The following is a 12,092-nucleotide window of genomic DNA, read 5'->3' on the forward strand; positions in this document are numbered from 1 at the left end:
GGGAGAAAGGAAAGCTGAAGCTGGATGTGAGCCATCTCACCTCGGCAGCTTCATTCATCTTGACAATCATGGCGCTCACCACGTCGTCAGCATCACTAATAAAAGTGCCACCATCGCGGTTCCGTCTGCGCTTGCCACTCATGTTCTTTTTCCGCTGCAACATCATCTCAAAATCCGACAGAAAGTCCATACTGAGCAGTAACACAAAATCACATGATACACAAACTGCCTTTAAATGCACACTTCCTTTTATCACAGTTAAGAGTCACCAACTTTCTTAATTCTAACTCAAAGGATTGCTGCCCTCTTTTAAAGTACTTATAACTTGTTTCAAAGAGCATGAGGTTCCAGATTTTATGTTCACCCTCTGTACTACCCTAATTGTTGTACACTAAATACTAATAGTCCCAAGCTTTTCCTATACTGTATTAACACCTGCATGTATCAGCCTGAGAAGGAACACTTCAAATTTCAAGTTGTCGTTCAGGTAACACTGCCTGCAGTTCCATGGAGCAGTGTTAACAACGTTTCTTTTTTGGTGTTCAATTATTTGAGTATGTTTATCTTCTAAAGCATCAGTAGAAAAAAAGGAAAACAAACTGCTGCTTTTCAATGATAAGAAGTATAACTCTCAAAACATAATGCGATTGAGCTAAAGTTGAAAATCTATAGACGTGCTAAGAGCCTCAAACCTTTACAGCTTTCACCTGAATCATTACACTTAGAGAGGAAGTTAACTTGCTCTCTCCCCTATCATATAAATGAAATATGACTGTGATAATTTAATTTCCAAAGGTACTGACAAACTCATTCAGCTTAATCCTTGCATGTCACTAGGAATTTAAAAGGAAACTTTTTTTTTTTTTCACTTAGACGTTCATCATTTATATCCCTTACACTGTGGACCCCCCTTCCCCCATCCACTATCGAAACTATTTTTTAAAGCATCATCTTTACAAATATAATAACTAATTAATTTGGCACCTTTAGATAACAGATTTTTCTGAACACAGATTCCAACCATCTCAACAAAAGTACACTGAGATACAATCAAGTAATATTTTGTAGTTAAGACTTTAGCCTTATGCTTGCCAGGACCCCAAATCAGCTTTTCTTATGTAAAAAATTTTTCAGAAGAGCTTACTTGGTGAGATATAAATTAAGAGCCTGGCACCACAGAGCTCCACAAATTAAGACAGCTGAGCACAAGGCAAATAAAAGAAAAATAACAACAGCAAATAATTGTTGGACAGCACTTGTAAGAGTAACAGGAAGGAGAAAAATGGAACAGATTCCTTCCTATACTGTGAATCAGGAGTCAAAATAAGAAAAAACAAAGTTTGATAGTCTCTACCTTCATTTCTTAAGTTCTCTTTTATAAAAATTCCTTTTAAAAAAATAAACTTACTGTTTTCCCCTTTTTATGTTATCATCAGAATCTGAATCTTCTGCTTCTTTTACCTGTGTTTCACTTTTTTCTTCTTCCAAATCTTCTTGGTTAAAACCCTAAAGGCAAGATAAGTTAGCCAGAGTTATCACAATATATACAATTGATTTGTATTAACAAATCAATTAGATACCTGCTTTTAATTTTTGTACTTTAAATGTAATACATTCACAAAAAAACAAAAATTAAATAGGTATCAAAAGGTATATGGCAAAAGCTCCCTACTACCCTAAGCACTAGTTTTACTGGTTTCTTGTGTCTTCTTCCAGGTATAGCTGTTTCTACAAGCACTTCTCTATCCATATATATTTACTAGCCCCGCTTTTATCACACAAATGGCAGCGTACTATACACACTGGGGACAGTATACTATTGTGCACTTTCCACATTTAACAATAGAATCTGGAGACCAAGTCATATCAGCATAAGGTATCCTCGTTCTTTTTAAGGCTTTAGACCATTTCACTATTCGAATGCAACGACAATTTACACACTTCTCTATTGATGTTTAGGTATGTGTATTTGAAATTTTGAGAAATATTTGCCAAACTGTCTTCCACAGAGGTTATGACAATTAACTCTCCTTCTAGCAAAGCACGAATGCACCTGTTTCCCCACCTTCCTAGCAGGTTATCAAACACTGATAATCTGCCCATCTCTGGACTGAAAAACGAAAAGCATCTGTGCAGTTTTCTTTGTATGCTCTTATTATAAGTAAGGCTGGTCAATTTTTCCTGTTTAAAGCTACCTGCAATTCTCTGTGTACTCTCAATATCCTCTGCCTATGTTTCTGTTGGATCTTTGCCTTACTGGTGTGAAAAACCTCTTTAAAAATTAGGGAAATTAGCCCTCTGTAAGTGACAGGAACTATACACTTCTCACATTTATAGTTTGCTTTTGTTTATGGTAATATTTTCCAGGCTAAGTTTTTTTTTTGTTTATCCCCCGAAACGGTAACCTTGGTGTTACCAGCACCACACTCTAACCAACTGAGCTAACCAGCCACCCCTAAGTTTTTATTTTTGTGTAACTGTAATGGTCAATCTCTTCTTTATAGCTTCTAATGTCATATTTAGAAAGGTCTTCCCAATGGCTGTTGGGAAATGAGTTGTTTTTCTCACTGAAACAAACCTCTAACCAAGTTGATGTTAATTCTCCAAACTAAAAAAACATACCTGATTCTTGTGAAATGTTGCTTACCTAAGGATGAACTCCCTGAGGGCAATGTCCGAACCATCTCTGGCACACAGGCTCTCAGATACTTGTGAATGACTTTTTCCTTCCTATTTTCCTTAGGTTTACCTTGTTATTTTTCTACCATCTTAAATCAGATACTAAATCCATCTACTTTCAATTTCTCTTGCTTTAGCAATAAAAGTACTGATTTCTTTTTTAACCCAAAACTGTTTGACAAGGAAGTTTTAAATTTCTGGGTGACAAATGTGGTTTGTTTTCTATTTTTGTTATTCATTTTCAATTTTATTTGTATGCAGAAAAATGTTTTCTATACTTTGTACTTTTTGCAAAAACTTGATTTAAAACTTACGTGAAAATGCAAAGACCCAAGAAAAGCCAAGTCAGTCTCGAAAAATGACAGGCTTTGAGGACATAAACAACTAAATCAGAAGTTATTATGGTGCAAGGATAAAGTGACCAACAGAACAGAAAATGTACCACTGAAACAGATTGGAAAATATATATAGACACTTGATTTATGACAAAGATGACATTTACACAGTGGGGAAAGGATGATCTGGATGAATTCGATATTCCAAATGGAGGAAAAAAATTTTGATTATCTCATACACACTACACACAATAACCCATTCCAGATTGGATTGCACAACTAAATGTGAAAGATAAAATGATCAAGCTTCGAGAGTGTAACACAGAGGATAAGTATGACTCTGGGGTTAAACATTTTCTTAGAATTAAAAAGCTTTCAACATAAAAGGAACAGACTGGTAGAGTTGATTTATATTAAAATTAAGGATTTTTGTTCATCAAAAGACTCCATTAAGAAAGTGAAAAGGCAAGCCACAGAACAGAGGAACAAATTTTTAAATTTTATAATCGCCAATGGATTTGTATCCAGATTACATACAGACTTTTTTGGTCTGCTTGTTCTTTTGATTGCCACTTAGATTATGGATTTGTCCATTTCTCTTTGCAGTTCTGTCCATTTTTGTTTTGTATACACATGTTTAAAGCATGTTACTAGGAATATGGCTGGGTACAATTTTAAAACCTTTTATCAGTAGAAAGTGATCCTTGTCATCTCAAATGTTTTTTACCTTAAAGTTTACCTGTTTGCTGTGCATATAGCTACATCAGTTTTCTTTTGGGTAATGTTCAGATGGAATACCTTTTTTCATCCTTTTATTTTTAAATTTTATGTTGTTTCAGATAAATCTTGAAATTCGTATGCAACTGGTTTTTAAAATCCAGTCCGACGATTTTAATCCTTTAATTGGAGCACTTAATACATTTCAATTTAACTCTTACCAAAGTTTAAATCTGCCACTTTACTATATACTACTTTCTAACTATACCCCTGTTCAATATTTCCCCTTTTTTCTAATCTCTTTTCTTGTTTTCTTTTGAATTGAATAGCTTTTATTATTCCATTTTTCTCCTCTATTAGGTTGGAAGTTACACATTCCATTAATTATTTTAGTGGTCACTTTAGAGATCACAATGAGTATCCTACTTACCAAAGTCTACTAATGTACTATCACATACACTTGCAAGGACGTCAATTCCATGTATACTTTCAATTTGTACTGCTGTCATGTGGTTTAATCTTACAAATATTTTAAACCACACCAGACATGACTCTGTTTTGTATAGTCAACATTCATTTAGATGTATCCACATCTTTTTGTTGCTTTTTGCCCTTCCTTCATCCCAGACCTTCCACTTGACATTTTCCTTCTACCTTTAGTTATTTCCTTCAAAGTGGCAAACTGATAAGATGAAATGAGGAGGGAATATTCACTCCTGAAGTATTTAGGCTGAATAGAACTCGAAGTTTGGGAGTGATGTCATAAAAATGGCGGCGTGAATTGAGCCTCTTGAAATCACTCCTGGAATGTACAATAAATGGAACAACTGTAACTCCACAAAGACACAGCAGACAGGCAAGACGAAGAGACTCACTACTGAATTCACCTCCAGGTGGGCGAATCCCGTGAGCGGGGGAGGAGGGAGAGGAGAAGTGCATAGACAAAGCCCAGCGGGCGCAGGACGCAGACCTAGCTCAGTGCTCCGAGCTCGCTACATCCCAGAACTACCGCAGCTGGGGGAGAGGGAAGAACTCGGACTGCTAGGGCTCCGCTTATGGCCCACAGGGCTGAGGGGGCAGCATATAACACGGCGAAACCCAACGCTCACGGCAGAGACCTCGGAGCAACGACTGACGGAAGAAGGCTGAAAACGGTGCTTTAAGCCCTCACTGATGAGCGGAGAACGGAAGCCTTAGGCACGGAGACTAGCCGCCCCCTCCCTACCCTCCCAGAGCTCGCCCCACCCCCACCTGCCCGGTGCTAGAAGCAAAACAGTAGCAGTGTCAGATCAAAAGGACAGAATATTTGCTGTTCTGAGAACTGTGGACCGCAGACACAGATTCGCAGCCCAACTAGTTCCGGCAAAGGGGAGGGAGCTGTGGAAGCAGGACCAGCTTTGGTGGTGGTCGCCGCCATTGCTCTGGGCCACCTCTCACAACTCACCCCGCCCCTGGCCCCACCTATCTGGGCGGATCCCTGCAGGAGTAAACAGAACTGCTGAAACATACGGGCTCTGAATCTGGTGCAGGAAGAGCTGAGAAATTCAAAAGCTCTCCGCATACCCAAACAGACATTGCGCCCTATGACCCAGGCGAACTGTAAACAGAGGAGAAGCCCGCCTTTCAGGGAATCCCCCACCCCCGCCATTGAGAAGCTGGAATAGTGCAGAGAAAACATAACACCACAGTGTGAGAGAGAATAAAAGAATGCAGTTGGAGAGAAAATAAAACATTCTACAAACACCTACTGGAAAAAAAAATGAAGACCTCTTCCTATCAACCTGTTGCAGAAGCCACTCCTGTAGATCTAGGAAGAGAAATAATAAATCATTAATTGCCATGAATAACCAAGGCAACAAGACAGCTCAGAAAGAAAATGAAAAGTCTCCAGAAAATGAAGTTAAAGATATAGAAATATGTGACTTAAATGACAGAGAATTCAAGATTGCAGTTCTTAAAAAACTCAACAAGATGCAAGATAACACAGATAGGCAGTTTAATAAATTCAGAAACATGATCAAAGAACAAAATGAACATTTTACCAAAGAGACTGAAAATTTTAAAAAGAACCAAATAGAATTTCTGGATATTAAAAACTCAGTAAAAGAAATAAAGAATGAAATAGCCAGCATAGGTAGTAGAGTTGACCAGATAGAGGAAAGAATCAGTGACATTGAAGATAGAAACCTGGAAATTACACAGATGGAAGGAGACTTGAGAGTAAAAAAAAAAAAGAAAAACCTACAAGAACTTTCTGATTCCACAGAAAGAGCAATGTAAGAATAATGGGCATACCAGAAGGAGAAGAAAAGGAGAAGGGAACAGAGAATATATTCAAACAAATAGTCGATGAGAACTACTTTCCAAACTTGTGTAAAGAACTCGATCCTCGAATCCAAGAAGCAACCAGAACACCTAATTACCTCAACCCCAAAACACCTTCCCCAAAGCACATTGTATTGAAGCTGTCAAAAATCAATGACATGGAAAGAAACCTCAAGGCAGCCAGGGAAAGAAGACAGTCACTACAAAGAAAAGCCCATTAGAATATCATCAGATTTTTCAGCAGAAACTCTGCAAGTCAGGAGGGAATAGACTCAACTATTCAAACTGTTGAAAGAGAGAAATTATGAGCTGAGAATAATATATCCAGCAAAGATATCCACTAGAAATGAAGGAGGAATAAAGACCTTTCCAAACATACAGAAGCTGACGGAATTGTCTAACACACGACCTGCAGTACAAGAAGTATTGAAGAAGGCTATTCGATCAGCATAAATAGGGGTAATTTGTGGCAATCAAAACATAAAAGGCAGGTGAGTAAACGCCTGAACCGGAATACGTAAATGGAGAAGGTAAGCATGCTGAAAAAAATGGAATACTCTAAATACGAAACTTTCTTTTACATAAACTTAATGGTAACCACCCCCCCCAAAAAAAAATCCAGAACTGAAATATGTACTATAATAAAACAAACAGAGGGAAATATCATATAATATACCACACAGAAACAACACACAACAACAAAAAGGCAAAGAAACAATTGGAGACACAGACTTACCAGAAAACTAAAGATAGAATGATAGGAAATTCTCACATATCAATAATCACCCTAAATGTAAATGGACTGAACTCACCAATAAAAAGGCATAGAGTAGCAGATGGGATCAAAAAAGTTAATCCAACCATATGCTGCCTCCAAGACACACACCTCAGCTACAAGGACAAGCGTAGACTCAAAGTGAAAGGGTGGAAATTCACACTCCAAGCAAATGGTATCCAGAGAAAATCAGGTGTAACCGTAATGAGATCTGATAAACAGACTTCAGGATAAAAAGGGTAACAAGAGACAAAGATGTGCATTTCATAATAATAAAGGGGACTATACAACAAGAAGACATAACAGTCATCAATATTTATGCCCACAATCATGGAACACAGCAATATTTCAAGTAACTACTAACTAACTACTAACTAAACTACTAACTACTAACTAAAGGGAGAAATTGACCAAAACACAATTATAGTAGGGGACTGAAATACATCATTGAAATGAAGCTAATCTCATAATTAATATCATTGATAGCTACGGACAGATCATCCAAACTAAATAAATAAACTAATTAACTAAATAAATAAATAAATAAGCAGCCCTAAATGACACATTAGATGAAATGGACATAACTGACATTTATACAGCACTTCATCCTAAAACATCAGACTATACAATTTTTTGTGTACAAGCAACATGCTAAACGATAGACCATTTACTGGAACATAAAACTAGCCTCAGCAAATTTAAGACTGAAATCATCCCAAACATATTCTCTTATCACAAGGCTTTCAAATTGGATATCAACTGCAAAAAGAAAGCAGGAAAAATCACAAATACATGGAGATTACAACAACATACTTTTAAAGAATGTTCGGGTCAAAGAAGAAATTGTAGAGATCAAAAGGTACACAGAAACAAATGAGAATGAAAATACATCCTACCAAAATTTTGGGGATGCAGCGAAAGCAGTTTTAAGAGGGAAATTTATATCATTACAGGCCTATCGCAGGAAACAAGAAAAATCCCACATAAATAACCTCACGTTACACCTTAAAGAACTAGAGAAAGAACAAATGAAACCCAAGGTCAGCAGAAGAAAGGAAATAATAAAAATCAGAGTAGAACTAAATGAACTAGAGAACAAAAAGACAAGAGAAAAAAATTAATGTGACAAAGAGCTGGTTCTTTGAAACGATTAACAAAATTGACAAACCCTTGACTAGACTCACTAACATAGAGGAGAAAAGACGCTAACAAACAAAATCAGAAATGAAAAAGGGGAAGTTAACATGGAGGCTACAAAAATAGAAAGGATCATCCAAGAATACTATGAAGGACTATATGCCACCAAATTCAATAACCTAGAAGAAATGGACAAGTTCTTAGAAACATATAGACTTCCAAGGCTGAACCATGAAGAACTGGAAAATCTAAACAGGCCGATCACCAGTAACGAAATTGAATCAGTCATCCAAAACCTTCCCAAAAGCAAAAGTCCTGGCCAGATGGCTTCACTAGTGAATTCTACCAAACCTTCAAAGAGGATCTAATGCCAATCCTGCTCAAACTCTTCCAAAAAATTGAAGACGAGACAGTACTCCCTAACTCATTTTATGAGGCCAACATTACCCTGATTCCAAAACCTGGTAAGGACAACACACAAAAAAGAAAACTGCAGACCAATATCTCTGATGAATACTGATGCAAAAATCCTAAACAAAATTCTAGCTAATCGAACACAACAATGCATTAAAAAGATTATTCATCACCACCAAGTGGGGTTCATCCCAGGGGCATAAGGATGGTTCAACATACACAAATCCATCAATGTGATACATCACATAAACAAAATAAAGGACAAAATATGATTACATCAATTGATGCAGGAAAAGTGTTAGGCAAGATACAATATCCATTTATGATTAAAACACTTAATAAAATAGATATAGAAAAAAACTACCTCAACATAATAAAGGCCATATATGACAAGCCCTCAGCTAATCTCATAATTAATGGTGAAAAACTGAAGCCCTTTGTTCTACGTTCAAAAACACGACAGGGCTGTCCCCTATCACATTTGCTTTTCAACATAGTGTTGGAAGTCCTCACCAGAGCAATCAGGCAAGAGAAAGAAATAAAAAGCATCCAAGTTGGGAATGAAGAAGGTAAATTTGCAGATGACATGATGCTATCTATGGAAAACCCTAAAGAATCTACCAAAAAGCTATTAGAAACAGTAAAGGAATACAGTAAAGTTGCCGGCAATGTACAAAGGTCCGTTGCATTCCTATATATTAACAATGAAAGCTAAGAAAAAGAAATGAAAAAAAAAAAACTTTTTGCAATTGCAACAAAAAGAATAAAATACCTAGGAATAAACTTAACCAAGGATGTGAAAGACCTATATGCTGAAAATTATAAGACATTTTTAAAAGAAACTGAAGAAGACACAAAGAAATGGAAATACATTCCGTGTTCATGGATTGGAAGAATCAACATAGTTATATACAGATTTAATGCAATCCCCATCAAAATCTCAATGGCATGTTTTAAAGAAATAGAACAAAAACTCATCAGATTTGTTTGGAACCACAAAAGACCCCGAATAGCCAACGCAATCTTAAGAAAAAAGAACAACGCTGGAGGTATCACACTCCCTGACTTTAGCTTGTACTACAGGGCTACAATAATCAAAACAGCATGGTATTGGCAGAAAAACAGACACACAAACCAATGGAATAGAACTGAGAACCCAGAAATAAAACCACATAAATATGGACAGATAATTTTTGACAAAGAAGCTAAAAACATACAATGGAGGAAAGACAGCCTCTTCAATAAATGGTGCTGGCAGAACTGGATAGCCATGTGCAAAAGAATGAAACTGGACTGCTATCTCTCACCATGTACCAAAATTAATTCAGAATGGATCAAAGACTTAAACAAAAGCCCTGAAACAATAAATTGCATAGAAGAAAACATAGGTACTAAACTTATGGACCTTGGGTTCAAAGAGCATTTTATGAATTTGACTCCAAAGGCAAGGGATGTAAAAGCTAAAATAAATGACTAGGACTATATCAAACCTAAAAGTTTCTGCACAGCAAAAGAAACCATCAACAATATAAAGAGGCTACCAACTAAATGGGAGAAGATTTTTGCAAACAGTGTCTACAATAAGGGGCTAATATCCAAAATAAATAAGGAACTCATACAACTCAACAACAACAAACAACCCAACTGAAAAATGACTAGAGGACCTGAAGAGAAATCTCTCCGAAGAGGACATACAAATGGCAAACAGACAGATGAAAAGTGCTCAACATCACTAATCATCAGAGAAATGCAAATAAAAACCACAATGAGATATCACCTCACCCCAGTCAGAATGGCTTTCATCAACAAGACAAATAGTAACAAGTGTTGGAGAGGCTGTGGAGAAAAAGGAACCCTCATACACTGTTGGTGGGAATGCAGACTGGTGCAGCCCCTATGGAAGGCAGCGTGGAGGTTCCTCAAAAAATTACGAATAGAATTACCATATGACCCAGCAATCCCTCTCCTGGGTATCTCCCCCAAAAATCTGCAAACATTTATCCATAGAGACACGTGTGCTCCAATGTTCACTGCAGCCTTATTTACGGTGGCCATGACATGGAAACAACCAAAATGTCCTTCGATAAATAAATCGATCAAGAAGTTGTGGTATGTATACACAATGGAATAGTATTCGGCAGTAAGAAAAGATGAAATAGGACCATTTGTGATAACATAGATCTTGAGATTATAATGCTAAGTGAAATAAGTCAGAGAGAAAAAGTAGAGAACCTTATGATTTCACTGATATGTGGAATATCAAACAAAAACAACAAAAGAACAAGACAAACAAATGAAAAAACAAAAACTCATAAACCTAGATAGTTTAGGGGTTACCAGAGGGTAAGAAGGGAGGGGGGAACAGGGCTCTAGAAGATGGTAAACAGGGTCTGATACATGGTTATGGAAAGAGAACTGACACTGGGTGGTGAACACCCAATATGAGATACAGATAATGTATCACAGAATTGTACACCTGAATCAACTTTAATTTAAAGGAAAAACAAGAATTCTGAATTCTAAGTTTTGGATTCAAGTCCGCTGGTTAAGACTAATTGTTGCCTCTCTAAATATAACTTTTTCCCATCTCCTTTTAAGATGCCCGTTTTTATTTGGTTTCTTGCAATTTTACTATGATGTATTTAGGTGTACATATCTTTGTATTTATGCTGCTTGTAATTTGTAGAAATTCTATAAACTATGACTTCATGTATCATTTTTAAAATACTGCTTCTGCTATGTATGTTTTTTCCTTCTTCTGGGATTCCAATTCACTATGTTAAACCTTCTTACACATAAATTATGTTTTATTCTTTTACATTTGCCATACTAATATATCTCAGTACTTCATGCCAAACAGTTCCTTCTAACCTATCTTCCAGTTCACTCATTACTTTTTCAAGTATGTCTAATCTGTTGTTAAAGTCATCTGAGTTTTTAAATTTCAGTTATTATATTTTTACAGTTCCAGAATTTCTACATTGCTATTTTCCAAATCTACCTTCTTTGTTAAAAATTGTTTGCTCTGACAAAATTTTTCATGCTTTATCTCCCTGAACATTGTCTGGTTTTTTAAGGCAGTATCTAAAATTCCTTACCTAGAGCCTCTAGGTCTATTTCTATTGTCTGTTTCTACTATTCTTTCTTTTTAACATTTATGGGATATTATACTGTATATTTGAAAAACTATATAGAAACAAAGAGACCTAAGATATTATCTTTGTCCCAAAAGGATTTGTTTGCATTAGCCAGGTGCCTAAGAACACTAGCCAATGGGTTAAGTATCATTGGATCAAATTTCTAAGACCAAGGTTCTCTAGATTAGAAGACTCACAGCCCACCTAAAATCTGAGCAAAGGCCAATACGTACAGTTCACCCTTAATCCTAGCATGGGATTTTCAGGGTGCCCTAATCTCAGCAGGCCCTGACCTCCAAATTTTGTCTCTGAGCCTTGAGGTCGTCAAAACGTGATCAGCCTCTCAGCCCAAATAGGTAAATATCCCAGAAAAAGCAGTTCTAGATGCTGAGCCTACTTTTTTTAAGTTTCTGTCTTTCCTGTCTTTGACTTAGTAATTCTTTGTTACCTTGTTCCTGATAATGAGTAGATTTTTAAACATTTTGTCTAGCTTTTCTAGCTGTCCTTAGAAGGGTTGGCCCAAATTATCTAGCCTGTCACTGCTAGAATCAGAAGTTCCATAACTATTGTGAA

General features: G+C 36.5%; 1 protein-coding gene across 3 annotated transcripts in view; it reads right to left on the reverse strand.

Moving 5' to 3' along the window:
- The window catches only part of IWS1 (interacts with SUPT6H, CTD assembly factor 1), a 50,536-nt gene that overhangs the window by 15,083 nt on the left and 23,361 nt on the right, over positions 1–12,092 (reverse strand). For all 3 annotated transcript variants that reach the window (XR_013993581.1, XM_081052744.1, XM_081052743.1), the window contains exons 6-7: positions 1,409–1,506; positions 41–191 (exon numbers count right to left, since the gene is read on the reverse strand). Coding sequence is in view for 2 of the 3 variants with exons in the window: in XM_081052744.1 (XP_080908870.1) it covers positions 41–191; positions 1,409–1,506 (249 nt within the window). In the remaining variant the exon portion in view is untranslated. The remainder of the gene's footprint in view (positions 1–40; positions 192–1,408; positions 1,507–12,092) is intronic.

The sequence above is a fragment of the Rhinolophus hipposideros genome (assembly GCF_964194185.1).
Source record: "Rhinolophus hipposideros genome assembly, chromosome: 6".
Classification (NCBI taxonomy): Eukaryota; Metazoa; Chordata; class Mammalia; order Chiroptera; family Rhinolophidae; genus Rhinolophus; species Rhinolophus hipposideros.